Source organism: Crinia signifera, chromosome 6, assembly GCF_055691185.1.
Source record: "Crinia signifera chromosome 6, ASM5569118v1, whole genome shotgun sequence".
In the NCBI taxonomy this organism is placed as follows: domain Eukaryota; kingdom Metazoa; phylum Chordata; class Amphibia; order Anura; family Myobatrachidae; genus Crinia; species Crinia signifera.
This window is the reverse complement of record NC_139222.1, coordinates 229,590,489-229,606,950: the sequence shown is the minus strand read 5'-3', so window position 1 is coordinate 229,606,950 and position 16,462 is coordinate 229,590,489. Positions and strand designations below refer to the sequence as shown.

Below are 16,462 nucleotides of genomic sequence, written 5' to 3'. Positions count from 1 at the left end.
AGTACTGTACATATTCAATACAAGAACAAAATGGTTTTATGTAAATGTTTCATATACCAAAGGAACATCTGACAAATATCCAGTACAGTCTGCTCGTCCAGCACCCAGGAGATAGGCATGAGGGTAAGGATCAGATGTTGTTGTTTGGGATGGTTTCGTTGTTGTTGTTGTTGCTGCTGCTGTTGTTGTTGTTGTTGTTGTTGTTGTTGTTGTTGTTGATGATGATGATGGTGAGATAGTTGTTGACTGATCTGGGAAGAAATACTTTATAAATGTTAAAAGTTTCTAAAATTGAAATGATAAAATAACAAGCAAAATTCATCATGGGGGATAATATTTTAACTTAGTATTTAGATATCTAGAAAATGGTCTGGACCGGTTACGTGGCCCAGCACATTCCCATTCGGACTCAGTGGCACTAGAAAAATTCTAATTCTTGTGGGCAAGATAAAACACAGCAGATAATGAGAGAGAGAGAGAGAGAGAGAGAGAGAATGACAGAGACCCCTGATTCAGAGGTGCAGACAGAGCATGCACAACTGGGATTTCTCATGGACTGTCAAGTGCACAGATACGCGCCAGTTTAAGCATACCTCTTATGTACTGCGAGGGCCAGCCAAAACGCTGCAACATCCACTTTGCATGTCTGCGTATTGCTTAAGTGCACTTGAGTATCTACATTCTCCACCACTGACGCACCACCAATTGTAGTATCATCTCCGCAGCTAGCCTTAACCTGGAGCAGAGTCTCCCTTTAACTTTTTTTATGGTATGATCTCTGAGACTACAGTAAGAGATCACAGTTATAAAGCGAAACATGCGCATGACACACCGATGTCACGCAGATGACACACCGATGTCACTCAGATGACAAACCCATAAAAAGCACATGAAATGCCCATAACACGCACATGAAACTCTCATAACATTCCCATTACATTCCCATAATATGCCATTACACTCCCATTACATGCCCATACTTCCATAATATACCCATGACACTCCCATTACATGCCCATGACACTCCCATAACACGCCTGTGATACTCCCATAACATGCCACTGACACTTCCTCTTTTTGCAAAGGTCACCTGAGGTGACTCACCTCCCAAGCTCCATCCTGAACCGCTCACGGATCACAGAAGTCATCTCAAGCAATAGGCGACTTAGGGGTTGATCCTATTAGGTGCGGATGGTTCGCACTCGTGAATCATCACGGCAATGTGCGCAATTTACGGTGGACTGAATTCACTTAAAAGTGCTCACACCTCCATAGAGATGATAGCAATATTAAGCCAATTCAGCCCAGTGTCTTATACAGGCATCCGGCAAACCAATATATACAGGCGGCTGTCTTATGTGGGCATCCGGCCAACCAACATATCCAGGAAGAACAGAAATTAGATATGGCGTACTACAGTAGTAGAAGCAGTAGTGCAATTGTGCATCATGTGAAGCCACAATAGTGTGTTACGATGGTTGAACTTACTAGGATTACGAAGCCTATTATCCATGACAAATATTATTGCGATAAGCCCTGCCGAAATGGCAATAAGTAAGACAATCATCACAATAAAGGTCACTTCCAGCCGGCTGAAAATCCTTTTCCCCATTTTTCTTCTGATATCACAGGTCAGTCAGTGCAAATCTACAAGGTAAAGAGACAAAGAACACGTTAGACAAAGGCCCCTTTTCCATAGATAGCGGACATATTGTGTTCTATCACCCCCGTATTGGCCCTGTCAGATCACAAGACTATGGGCCAAATGCACTAAGCTTCAAAGGTGATAAAATGGAGAGTGATAAAGAGCCAGCCAATCAGCTCCTGCCTACCATGTCACAGTCTGTGTTTGAATAATGTCAGGCAGGAGCTGATTGGCTGGTGGTTTATCACTCTCCATTTTTTCACTTTTGAAGCTTAGTGCATCTGGCCCAATAACTGAAACAATGCACAAAAAATATCCACAAATCCACATCTAAAGTCCATATCACCCCCATTTTAGTTAAGTGAAAAAGTGATTCCTCATTAAGGGTTCAATGTATCAACGAACAAGCTCCTGTCAATTTTCGAACATGGCCCGTAACATGGCAGGTAGGATCTGATTGGCTGGTTCATTGACCTATAGCTGGCATTTACTCAATAGAAGACTATGGGCTTCTTTCCGCATTGCTCCATGTTAGGGATCCAATTTGAAGTCCAGGGATCAGAGCGCATCGTAAAGAGTGGCTCTTATCAGGAGAGTTGCCCATCGCATTGCTAATCGCATATGTAATGTAACCGCATATGTGATAAGTATTACAGCAATGGATGGTGGGGATGTACCATAAGTGGTTGGCCCATGGGTAATGTCACCTACTGTGGCACTGTAGACTCCCATAACACACCTATGATACTCCCATAATATGCCCATGATACTCCAATAACAGGAAAAGGGGTATACCACTTTTATTCACTTAATATTTTATTTTTGACTGTCTTTTCATTGGGAATAATGATCTACTGTAGATGTTTTAGAAAAACTGAGAATGTGGAACATCATTCTTTATTATTTATTTTATTATAAATTGTTACTTATTTTATATTTTACATTTATTTATACTGAATGTCTAGTTTTATCAATTGGTTCATGTGCACTTGATCCATTTCACTAGTGAGCAGGGAGGGGTGTCTGCTTATTTTATCAGTCCCAGGGCCAGGTGTACTCAGCTTGAAAAGTGATAAAAATGGAGGGTTATTACCATCAGCTCCTAACTGTCACATCATAAGATGAGCTTGCAAATTACAGTTAGGGGCTGATCTGGGTAGCTTATCACTCTTCATTTTATCACTTTCAAGCTTAGTTTATATCACCCCCCAGTCCACACAAACGCTCTCCCACTACATCTGATATAAGTTATTATAGGCCTAATCATCTCACTTGTTATTCTGTGAGGGCAGGGGTGTCATTGGGATAAGAGACACCTCTGCATCGGCAAAAAATGGGGTGTAGCTTTGTGGGAAGGGGGCGTGGAACGATCCTGGAGATGATGGACTGTGCCTAGTGCCGACCGCAGAACGTAATGTCGCTGTCCAGCACTTCAGTCACTGAGGAAGAATATTAGTGTCACCATTTCGATGCTGCCTCCACCCCCTGCTCCCACGCCAGTGATGCCCTGTGTGAGGAGACCTGGAAAACATGAACTGTTTGAGGACCGAGTTTGAGAACCTGTGCAACATCCCTGCAGTTTTACAAATTTGAAGCTCTTGCATGATTTGTTTTTTTCCAATTAAATAAATCTTAAAAAGATACATTTTCAAACTGGATCATTGTTATTGAAAAAAAATATCAGGGCCTGATTAAGGGTTCCAGGTGCCCCCCTGACTTTAGGCTGCCTGGATGGCGCTGTAGCACAATGTACATAAAGTAATGGTGCCATAAGTAAGTTGCATTGACACATCCACCTGGCAGTAACCTAAATTTACACCCCCCACCCCCACCCCCCACCCCCAGTACATCAGGATGGGTGATGCCTGGAATATATCAGGCCTTAATTTCATTCCTTGGCTCTTGACTCCCCCCCCCCCCCCCCCTCCCAGTCCTGGTGCCCTAGACTGCAGCCTAATTCACCTAATCAACCTCTGATGGAGGGGCCCAGGTCCCACACCCCCTCCCCCCACTGCAGAGACCGGGCAGTGGGAGTAGAGTGGACAGGCTACCGCACAGTGCCATGTGCTGAACAGGGGAGAGAAAAGCAGCTTCAGCAGCAGCCTGTCCTCCAGCACCCCCTGCAAATGTTTTTTTTTTTTTTTTTTGGGGGGGGGGGGGGATTTAACAGGGACATGGTCACACCCTCCAATTAACCACATCCCCTTTTTTACCGGGGCCTGGCGGCGCTTTCAGTGACCCTGCTGATACATACAGATAGAGCCATCCTCATCTAGCCCTTTAATAGGATTAAGTGAGCCAGAGCTGTCGGACTTAATCCTCTGCTTATCCCCTACTGTATTGTTCTATGTATTGTATTGCAGCTGAGAACAATAGATGATAATAAGCCTTGGCTCACCATGGCTCACCATGGCTTTCCATCGAAGGCTAGTTGAAGAAGGCTCCATCTGTATAACTGTATTTATTATGTATGTATATATATATTTGTGTTATGCATCTTATATGCTTACAGCTTATTATTTACACCGTGGATGGATCTCTTTTCCTTACACACTGGGATTACATTAATGAAGGAAATGTGAATAATGTCACATTTGCTGATACTTTTACTGTGTGTTAGAAAGAAGATGTACATTGCAGGCATGATGCTTAGATGCTTACTGTACATTTCAAGGATTTAAATGGAGAGTGAGAAGCTAAAGCAGTGGTCAGGGAACAGGAGTAAATTACCCCAAATGGGGTCAAATTGAAATCCCTGGGGGTAATGGACAGTCACACTGCCAAAACACAGCCGGGTATGCATATGAATCTATATGCATGCCTGGCTGTGACTTGGCAGTGTGACCATCCATTATCCCCAGGAATTTAATTTCATTGCATATAGATTCTATATATAGAATCTATATGCATGCCCAGCTGTGTGTGTTACAGTACTGTAGTGTACAAGGACCTGACGCAGTGCAGTGTGCATAACACGCTTCCCTCCGTGATGTTCCGGGCCCCACCTCCAAGTCCGCCCGCTTCTTTAGTAGAGATGACTAGTTGCTGTGCCATCTTGGCAGCGCACAGTCTGTACTGCCGCTGCTGCGCCGTTTCTTTGCCTGGTTGTAGGCTCCTATCATGGTATACCCATCTCTAGTCTAGGGAAAAACTATTTGCCTGGACATCACAATATCAATGGCTATACCACACACAGCCTGGCAACCATTGATGATGATTATTACCATGTATGGCTGTGTGTGGTACAAATTTGGCACTCATCATCATCAATGGCTGCCAGGCTGTGTACCGTACTAGCAGGATATATCATCAATTTTTGGGGGTACAGTATCCTTCCTTTCAAATGAAGGGGTTATGTCGGCTATCTAAATATATTTTGGGGTTAAATTTAAAAAAGTTCCCCGATCCCTGAGCTAAAGGCTGCTGCTTTAGTTGTAGAATTGCTTTTGCTGTTTATGTGAATTATGAAACAATATTTTCATTAGCTTTAGGGGACAGGGGATAATGGAAATAAAACTTCCACTCCGTGTAATTGCTGACGTTTCTCCGGAATAACTATCATTGTTAGGGAAATAAAACCATAAGCATATTCTTATGATGAGCACTTTAAGGCCCCCGTACACTGGTCCAATTTGGGGCAATTCTGTAGGATCGGGCCGAGAAATTGGCCCAAATTGGATGTATGTGACATGCCTTCAGGTCCAATGCGTAGTCCAGAATGCATCAGAACCGGACCATGTGGTCGCACCAGCGGGACATAAGGGGTGAGATTTAGTAGGATGAGAGATTCAGAAAGTAAGAGATTTGGTAAGAAATCTCCAGTTTTTTTAAAGCGGCAATCATTTACACTTCAAATTCAAACTGGTTTTGCAGTGTAAATAATTGCTGCTTTAAAAAAAACTGGAGATTTCTTCCCAAATCTCTCACTTTCTGAATCTCTCATCCTATTAAATCTCACCCAATATGTGTCGCATTCTAGACCCATCAGAGGCACATCTTGTGTGCTTTTTAGCACCCACGATGTGTTGGTCTAATCCGTAGGTGTGTGCCAGCGGTAAAGCACCGCTGGCACACACCTATGTGCGGGGGCGGGCAGCGGCAGGGTCTGGTCTGCACTGAGCTGCAGGTGCCGTACGGCCAGCGGTGCCAGAAATGTTTTAAAAATACAGGCTGGCCGTTGGCTGGTAGCCAAATTGTAAGTGAGCCTCCCAAGGAGCTGCCGGGGGAGCTCAGGGGCCACTGCAGTGGCGTAACAATAGCCCTGCAGACCCCGCGGTCGCGGGGTGGTGCTGAACATGTGTGGGCGCCAGGGGTCTGCGGGGCTATTGATGTTCTTCCCTAGCCCCGCTGGCGCTTTATTTTACCGGGGGGGGGGTTGGCTTTATTTTACCGGGGGGGGGGGGCGCTGTAGATAATTCTGGCGGGGGGGGGGGGGGGGCGCTGTAATTTTATTTACGCCACTGGGGCCTTTAGTCAGGTGCCTATTTGTTTCCTAACAGAGCATGTTGACATTGTGGTGTGAGCATAGGCCCCTATTGTCATTTACACAATCCCCTGCGTGTACTCGCTGGGGAGCGATTTTTCGCAACTGCACATGCATAGTCATTTATACGCATGTGCAGCCGCTGTGTGTCAATGGCGTATAGATTATTTGCCGGGCACTTGCACACAACAGATGTCAGCTGCCCGCCCGTTTCCTGCACAGGGCGACCACAGATCTGAAACACTACAGGGGTGTGAGCGCTTACACAATCATTCGGGGGTCGGCGACCATCTAATGATTTTGTCCCCGCACGCAAGGCTGTTTGTGCAAAACATCCATTCACATGCCTGCGAGGAATCGCGCCGTGGAGGAAGGGCGCTGTGTGGGCGGTGTTTGGTGGATTAAGAAGGCTGCGAAATTCGCAGCCTTGCAAGTCAACCAGAATAAGGGCCATTATCACCATCTATGGTTAATGTTGACCTGCAAAACTGGGCATTAGTGAGCCGACATATTATGGGTACAAAATACTAGTTATTGTGTAGTTGCATCTCAAAATCACAATGTCTCGTCACATTACAGTCAGCAGTAAGTATGTTACCAAGTCAAACCTAACAGTCACATGTAGGCATTCCTCCTCATTGAGTTCTTTATGTTGATGTCAGCCTTCATGTTAGAATGCAGCTCATAAGCTCAGTCTCTTAGCACTTGATATGCAGATATCAGTATCCTGCTCTGACATCACACCCAATGCTATTAGTCTCTGGACTTCCATCTCAAACTCTGAATCTCCCTGCCAAGCAGATATACTGTAACCAGGGCTTAAAGTGGTCATGCAGAGGTGGCAGAACTTATTTCTCTATGCCACCTAATTATCCCCCCACCCTCTGTGAGAATTACTGCGCAGGGTCAATGTGGAGGTTAAAATTTTCCTGCTCACCATTAGAGGTGGTGGAACTAAGTTCCACCACGTTCCCCCTCACTTTAACCCCTGTCTGTAATTCATGTGGATTTACTGAAGACATTGTAGATCTATACCCTCATCAAGTAATATATCAACCTGCAAAGCATATTTTCTGCATAATATTTGCATATACTATAGTTTTTATGTTTAGCAGCAGTGCGTGGTGAAGGTTAATCCATACAGTAGATAAATTAATCAGATCTTCGTTATTAACCAGGCAGAAAAGGTTCATAGGTTGACAAAGGGTTAATGTAGCAATCATTTCTAACAGGTACATTGCCCAGTGGTGTAAGTTCATCCCAGCTACCCTGGGACACTTGGCAAAAAAATATATTTAGAATAAAGGAGGGGGAGTGGCCACAGAAGGGATATGGTTTGCTTTCAATGAACTGAATTAAACTCGCAGAGAGGACAGGTGCCCACATGAGAGCGGGAGCCCAACGGCAGAGGACTCCATTGTCTCCCAGAGTTACGCAGTATACACACAGGAACTACTTGGTGTCACTGGCCTCTCTAACACCATCTCTATTGCAGTATTATTGGAGACTCCCAGGGGTTTGTCCTTAAATAAAGGATGAAGAGGAACAGGTGCAGAGGATAACTTGCACACATGGGATCAACAGGCAGCACCTGCATAGTAACGCCATAAAATCCTGAAGAAGTATTGATGTGATTGTATTAATGATCATTTCCTTTCTTATACCCCACAGGACAAGATGAAGGATGAGGCGGAATACGTGCGGATATCCTATACATGCGCATTAGTGCACAAGGCCGGAGGATAAACAGAACATGTTTGGTGATTGCATCAATAGTAACGTGAATGATGGATACACATATTTGTTCAATAGCACAACATGGAGACTAAGGGGAAATTAGGTTCTAGTTTGGTTTACAAGCCGAATTCAAGGCAAATTTGCACGGTTAATTTAATTAATTTTTTTGTACGTACCCCCTGAGCAAGTGGAAAGGTAGGGGAAATCTTTATTTTAATGTAAAATGTTGGAACCCCTTGGATACCCCTGAACCCCAACTCCCCAATGACTAATTAATTAAGCATTTGGAAATGTTCAGTTATCTGAATTTGATAATGAGTACATCCTTATTGGGGTATCATTATTAATGAACAGCCGGTAGGCTCCCAGAAAAAAAAAAGTTGGACAAGAACCCCGATTTCTCCACCAGCCCCTCTGACCACAAAAATACAGTGGTGTGAACATTTGCTGTACACCACACACCTCCATTTTCTACAAAGAGCAGTACTAAACATGAATCCTGCCCAGAATAAATGTAACTCCCAGAGAAATAGACTGCGGACTGTCTAATTAATGTCTTACCTCACAGTGTAACTGCAATGGACTGTAGAACAGAGACCGTACAGATGTCTCCAAGATAGCAGAGAATGTTCCCGAGCCTCACTCCATTAAGCTCTCATGTTATGAGTGTCACCTGCACTGGTACTAGTCAGTCTGAATCATTCCTTGCTGCTGCCGCTCCAGGCTTATCTATTCTTTATTACTTCAAGGATGGTCTTAACCCTTCTTACTGATAATAACCCCTGATATTGGATGTTATTATGGCCCAGTATCGCAGTCAGCTGCTTCACAAAATCACAACTCACAATGACAAATACTGTTTATTGGCACAGAGAGGGAATACTTCAGTTTGGATGTTTAAAGGGAAAGTCTGATTTAACACAAACATCCCTCAGTGTCTCACACATGTCCTGCATATTGCAGAGCAGGCCAGGGTTACCAGAAGGCAGTGCTTAAAGTGGTCCTGATGAGGTGGTGGAACTCATTTCCCCTGCCACTGACCTCCCCCCCTCCTTCCCCATTATTAGTAGCCCGTGACAGTGCCAGGTTTTTTTGGTACCGCCTGCAAATGACAAAATTTGTGCTCTAAATTCCATACTTTATAACGGGAAAGCGGACTGACAAGGACGATAATGATCAACCCAATTCAAATTGCACCACACAGTAGCACCATCATATTCACATTATACCGCATGTAGTGCCCCTGTTACATATTACACCACATAGTGGTGCCCCTTATTCACATCACATCACTCAGTAGTGCCTCTATTCATGTTATGTTACACAGTAGTACTCCTTATACATTTATGCCACACAGTAGTGTCGCTTACACATAATGCTCACAGTAGTATTGCTTACTCACATAATGCCCACAGAAGTAATACTCCTTACACAAAATGTCCACAGCAAGTGCCCTTTATCTGTCTCTGTCCCTCCAGCAGCTTCTCCTTCTGTCTTCTTCACTTCAGTGGCTTGACAACATGACATAACATATATGCCATGCCAGACAAGGAGGCTGCTGGGACAGGCTTTTCTGTTGAATTTACTGTGCAGGGCTGTGTTGGAGGTGGAACTGAGTTTTGACTACCATTGAAGGTGTTGGAATACAATTCCACCCTGTCCCCCCACAAACACTTTAACCCTGCCTGAAGGTGAGTGCAGAGTCATATGTGAACTCACTGCACTGTCCATCAGTTCCAAGCATGTTAGTAGAGATGAGCGGGTTCTGATCCTAGAGATCCGAACCCCCCAAACTTACCTTATCCGAGGCCGGATCCGAGGAGTTCGCCGGGTCCCGCCATCTTCCCGCGTCCAAAACGAGGCTGAAACTTCATCATCCTGCGTCTCTATAAAAGATCCGGCTCCATCTTCATTCGGCAAGTGGAATCTGCACAGGGGACACACACACATGAGGGCTGCAAGGGGGGTGACACACTAAAGGGGGGGGCTAAAGGAGCTGCTGGAGGGGGGACAAAGTAAAGGGGGAACTACTGAACGGCCAGGGTCAAATCACTAAGGGGGATCTACTGAGCGGTAAGGTACACCTACTAAGGGGGAAATACTGAGCAGCCAGGGAACATCTACTCTGGGAGAACTACTGTGGAATAAACTAAGGGGGAACTTCTAAGGGTGCTATTTTGTGCACTACTGGGGGGGGGAGGGGCTGCTATATGGGACTACTGTGGGGGACAAGTAGCTCTCTGAAAAAAAAAAAGATTTTTATTTTTACTGCAGGGCTGCCAAGTATCCCCTATCAGTCCAGCTGTGCTGTCCAGTGTCCCGTATCAGTCCAGGGGTGCCCACATGTGTGCCGTATAATTCCAGGGGTGCCCCCATGTGTCCCATATCAGACCAGGGGTGCCCACATATGGCCCGTATCAGTCCAGGGGTGCCCTAATGTGTCCCATATCAGTCCAGGGGTGCCCGCATGTGAGCTGTATAATTTCAGGGGTGCCCCCATGTGTCCTGTATCAGTCCTGGGGTGCCCGCATGTGTGCCGTATAATTCCAGGGGTGCCCAGTGTCCCGTAGTAGTCCACGGGTGTCCGCATGTGTGCCGTATAATTCCAGGGGTGCCCACTGTCCCGTATCAGTCCAGGGGTGCCCACATGTGTGCCGTATAATTCCAGGGGTGCCCAGTGTCCCGTATCAGTCCAGGGGAGCTGCCCCGATTTTTAAATTGAAATTAAAAAAAGTGTTGTTTTTTTTAACCTGCAAAGGGTGTTAAGTGTGCCATATCAGTCCAGCTGTGCTGCCCAGTGTCCTGTATCAGTCCAGGGGTGCCCGCATGTGTGCCGTATATTTCCAGGGGTGCACAGTGTCCCGTATCAGTCCAGGGGTGCCCCCATGTGTGCTGTATAATTATATGGGTGCCCCCATGTGTCCCATATCAGTCCAGGGGTGCCGCCGTGTGTCCTGTATCAGACCAGGGGAGCTGCCCTTTTTTTTAATGAAAAGAAAAAAAGGGTGTTTTTTTTTTTTATGTTTACTGCAAGGGCTGTTAAATGTGTCCAGGGGTGAGCCAAGAGTGCAGTATAATTCAAGGGGTGTTGCTAAGTCTGCTGTATAATTCCAGGTGTGCTGCTCTTTAATTAAAAGAATAAAAGTTTTTTTTTTACTGCTGAAATGTTGCCATGTGTGCCGTATCAGTCCAGGGGTGCCAAGTCTTCTGTATAATTCATGGGGTGCTGCTAAGTGTGCTGTATCAGTCCAGGGGTGATGCTATGTGTGTTGTATCAGTCCAGGGGTGATGCTAAGTGTGTCGTATCAGTCCAGGGGTGCCTGCATGTGTGCGGTGTAATTCCATGGGTACCCTATGTGTCCCGTATCTGTCCAAAGGTGCCCGCATGTGTGCCGTATAATTCCAGGGGTGACCCAAGTCTGCCGTATAATTCATGGGGTGCTGCCAAGTGTGCTGTATTAGTCCAGGGTTGATGCTAAGTGTTCCGTATCAGTACAGGGGTGATGCTAAGTGTGCCATATCAGTCCAGGGGTGATGCTAGGTGTGCCATATCAGTCCAGGGGTGATCCTAAGTGTTCAGTATAAGTCCAGGCCAGGGGGGATGCTAAGTGTGCTGTATCAGTCCAGTGTTTGTGCCGCACTTAGCATAGTTATCCAGCTACCTCGGTGCAACCTTTTGCCCTAAAAACAATATTGTGATGTGTTCGGTGTTCAGAATAGACTGGAAATGAGTGGAAATGAATGTCATTGAGGTTAATAATAGCGTTAGTCGTTTTTAAGCTTTTTTTTTTTTTTAAATCAGAACCCAAAACGTTTAGGGGGTGTTTTGGCAAAATCCATTAGAACCCAAAACCTGAAGTTAATCAGAACCCAAAACGCGAAAAGTGGCCGGTGCCCATCCCTACATTTTAGTCCTGAAGCCTAAGAAAACAGCAGTGATAAATATATCCGCATTTACAGTCAGGTCCATAAATATTGTGACATCGACACAATTCTCATGACTTGGGCTCTATACACCACCACAATGGATTTGAAATGAACCAAACAATATGTGCTTTAACTGCAGACTCTCAGCTTTAATTTGAGGGTATTGATATCCAAATCAGGTGAACAGTGTAGGAATTACAACGGTTTCTATATGTGCCTCCCACTTTTTAAGGGACCAAAAGTAATGGGGCAATTAACGCAAAAGCTATTTCCTGGACAGGTGTGGGATATTCCCTCATTATTTCATCATCAATTAAGCAGGTAAAAGGTCTGGAGTTGATTCCAGATGTGACATTTGCATTTGGAATCTGTTTGTAACGCTGTGTTCTTCAAGGGCTCCGAAGATATGTTTTATGCAGTGCCTCCACCCCAAGCGGTGATACCGACTACCAATCACTATATATATTTAGTGAACACAATCTGGGTGAGCTTGGGGAATCACCCGTAATAATGGTCCATTGGATTGAACAGAGAATAATTTATTCATACATTTATTAACTTAGACAAACACCAGAGTATATTACACAATCCAGATTGGTAACGGCAATATATATGGATAGCTATTGCAATAGTCCACCCCTTACACAAGTTTATTGTTACTGACACTGTACTGTGATGTTTCTAAACTCCGACTCCTCTAGAGGGTCTCCTACAATAAACGCTAATTTTACTTTACAGTATATGGCTTTAACAATACAAAGTAGCCTAACCTATATTGTATCTCTCAAGACCAGCTAACAACCTCCTAGGGGAGCCAAGAAAGAATCACCACACTCCGCCCTCAACTAGCCGCTCCTTGTGGTTGTGGCAAACATTGACAGTAGTGCACAACAATTCTATATCTACTATATTATAATAATTACTACTTATTTGCTATAGTTCAGAGCTCTGACGTCTATCACCTGACTGCAGTCAAATATCTAGTAGATCTATTGCGTCAATAAAACATCCCTTAAGTTCAAGTCCCAGTTCTAGGTTATCCGTGGTCGCATATGTTAGTTATCCTGCGGCTGATAATTCACTATGCATAGACTTAAGGAGTTATGAAGTTGAGGAAATACCTAACTATTCCCCGGATAGGATCCTGCTCTGTAGTTCTGACTATTTACTCTTGGGGCGTCCCCTGACTTCTAGCAAGTCGGGTTTAGCCCTGCTATGAGTTGCTCCTGCCTGAGGTAGTACTATGAATGTTGACGTGCCAGTAGTATGCTGTCCTGCCTCAGATGCTGGCGTATCCTAGTGGACGTCCCCTGACCCACGGTCGGGTTTAGTCCTACTATGCGAATGATGATTGATCAAGGTAAGGCTGCACTGGTGGGCCGGTCGGAGGGGGGCGAGATCCTGCCTGAATTAATAGCTGCTTTGATGGACGTCCCCTGACTTCTAACTAGCCAGGTTTAGTCCAGCTACCAGGCTGCTGGATGCTAACTTTTCATCAGACCCAAATTCCTATACACGGCTGCTGAGGTCCATTACCCTAGACCTGAATTCCTAGGTACGACTGCTACAGTCCTAAATATCGCTGTCCATCTAGTGCTGCCAAAAGCTTCCTGGCCAGCAAGAGTTAATACCCTCAATTCCTGGGCGTTCAGCCAACTTCATCAATGGCTACACTGTTGCAGAGAATCACTATCACTTGTAAGATAGGGACGAGAGTTACGTGAGGGGCCTGACCTATTGACACTGCTGCCCCTGCTGTTAATTTGTGCTGCCGTCTCACTCACCCTTCAATATACAGCTCCCAGTCCCTCAGCGGAGCCTGGCCGGGTCCAGCCTTTCTCTCTCTCTCACTACCAGATGATCTGGTATTATCACACACCGCCTCCTGGATGACGCTGGACACTGCCCCGCCTCCCTGCTATGGCGCTTCTCCGCGCTGACGAGACCTGTTAGCCGCGTCTCTCAGCAATCGCACCGGCTATCACCCAGACTGAGCACCGGAGCCAGGTATCACCCTCGATGTTAACCGGAAGGTATCCGGCCGCCGGTTCTTCCGTACACCGTCTCTCTCCCCCGGCACAGCTATCCACACCTTCTCCGGCTGCGCAGCTCTGCCGTTTCTGTTTTTTTTTTTCGTTTACTCTCCTCTCCCTCTAGAAACTTCTCTGTCTCAACGGGCTCCCCGCGGTTATCACGCGCACCCCAACTTTATTTAGATGTTTGACATTCCGATGCTCCCACACTCAGGATTAAGTTACTCCCTCCTGTGCAGGGAAAATGGCACAGTCCGCTGTACTCTCTCCTAGAGGTGGCTACTTGGAATAGTCCATTTCTCCATTAATAGGGATGCCCCTTACTTTTAGCATGTAACCTTTCTTTTACACACACTTAGATTGTTCCTGACCACATATATTCCCGTCTGAACTCCAATCCCATACTCATCCTCTATACATATACAACTATACCTTTTCTGTTCTCATATATATATATATATATATATATATATATATATATATATATATATATATACAAGGGTATTACATTTCTCCCCCTGGCGATCAAGGTGGCACTTTCTGTACAACGTGCAACTTGATCTCCATTTACCTGTGATTATCTATTGACTTATGACCTAGTATAATGTTTACAAATTTTGGATATAACAACCGTTTTCCTCAATACATCCAAAATATGGCCATGAGTATACAATGCTCGGGTGTACCACTCTATCCACCACTGTAGGACACCCTAACTGATTATACGTTAACATTCGTGGCGGTCGTCGCACTCTGGCTGGTAACGCAGTTTCACTTAGATAATCGTTTATAGAATTTTCACTCCCCCAACTATCTTCCGGGATCACCTTGTACTCAATGACTTCTGGCTCATCGGTTCTTTCCAAATGAGTTCCGGCATCTTTCAGTTGGTCAAGGTCCAATCCCCACTGAACTGCTGGTTCGGTATTTCCATTTTGGTAGAAATACCCCATTTCCGGTTCGCTCTCATCCGCTTTGCTTTCCTCAAGGACAGAACCCTCAGACGAGGTAAGCTTCGGTATATTTGGTTGAGTTGTTACTACATCTGGGTCCACCTCATTACTCCCCTTATTATCCTGGGATGTAAACACATTGTCCTGAGTAATAGGTAATAAATGCTGTCGATGGTAGGTAAGTATAGGTCCTACATCATTTTCAGGGACAATCTGGTACACAGGTATACCAGGCAATTTCTTTACCACTAGATAGGGAAGGTCTTTCCATCTATTAGCAAGTTTCTGCTTGCGAGGACAACCCAGCCTCTTGAGAAGTACTCGATCTCCTGGTAATAAAATTTGTTCTTTTACTTTTCGATTATACAGCGCTTGATTCTTTTCGTTTTGTTTTCTGGCCGAGTCTTGGGCTAATGAGTAAGCATTGTTAAGTTCTTTTCTCAAGTTGGCAACGTACTTGGAATGAGAAGGGGCCTTGACAGTAGTAGGCGATGTGCCCAAACTAATATCAATGGGAAGTCTTGCCTCTCGACCAAACATTAATAAATAGGGGGAAAACCCTGTTGCCTCGTTTCGGGTACAGTTGTATGCATGTACCAGATGGCAAATGTACTTGTTCCACTGTATTTTCTGTTTGGGATCTAAGGTTCCCAACATGTTTAGTAGAGTCCGGTTGAACCGCTCCGGCTGAGGGTCTCCTTGAGGATGATAGGGAGTGGTGCGGGATTTTTTTATTCCACACAGTTCGCATAGTTCTTTGATGAGATGACTTTCAAAGTCTGGTCCCCTATCGGTGTGAATGCGAGCGGGTAAGCCATAATGTACAAAGAATTTCTCCCAAAGGGTCTTTGCCACCGTGATTGACCTCTGATCGGGTGTTACAAATGCTTGTGCATATCTAGTAAAATGGTCGGTTACTACCAGTATGTTAGTATCTTTTCCAGTTGGACTTTCGAAGGAAAGAAAATCTATGCAGACTAAGTCCATAGGCCCAGAACTTTGGAGACTGACTAGATTTGCAGCATGTTGAGGTAAAGTCTTCCTTAGAATACAGTTTCTGCACTTACGACAATAGTCTTCGATGTCTCTATTCATCAATGGCCAGTACACTCGTTCAGCTATTAAATGTTGTGTTTTGTCATAGCCCAGGTGTCCATGTTGATCATGAAGAGCACTCATCACTACAGGTCTGAGACCAGCAGGGAGTACCAACTGTTCTTTGGTTACTCCATTGGGAGGTTTTGTTCTTCGATACAACAGTCCCTGTTTTAACACCAGATTCTTTCTTTGGTGACACAATATCTTATACTCTAAAGTCACAGGATCGGGCATTACAGCAGTTGTAGGATGTTGAATCTGCTGCAGCATACCTCCTATCTCAAGGTCTTCCTTTTGTGCTTTACGTAACTGGTCCTTGGACCATTTAGGTAAATTTCTCATTTCATTATTTGTAATCCAACAATACATCAAGGGTAATGAGGTTCCAGATGCTCCCAGTGCACTAACCCTTTCTGACATTTGCTGCTGCATGACAGTCAATTGATGACACAACCCTTGTAGGTCCGGGGCAGGTACCTCTATCCAATCATCATTTTCACTACTAGTGCTGGAATGAGGTATGCGAGATAAGGCATCTGCATCAGTATTATTGATCCCTGGCTTATACTTCAAGGTAAAGTTGTAG

At 45.0% G+C, this 16,462-nt stretch overlaps 1 protein-coding gene across 1 annotated transcript in view; it reads right to left on the bottom strand.

The window, feature by feature from the left end:
• Positions 1–16,462, bottom strand: part of ASAH2 (N-acylsphingosine amidohydrolase 2) — a 112,285-nt gene that overhangs the window by 74,641 nt on the left and 21,182 nt on the right. The window contains exons 2-3 of the mRNA XM_083150177.1: positions 1,489–1,647; positions 58–251 (exon numbers count right to left, since the gene is read on the bottom strand). Coding sequence (XP_083006303.1) covers positions 58–251; positions 1,489–1,612 — 318 coding nt within the window. The 5' untranslated portion in view covers positions 1,613–1,647. The remainder of the gene's footprint in view (positions 1–57; positions 252–1,488; positions 1,648–16,462) is intronic.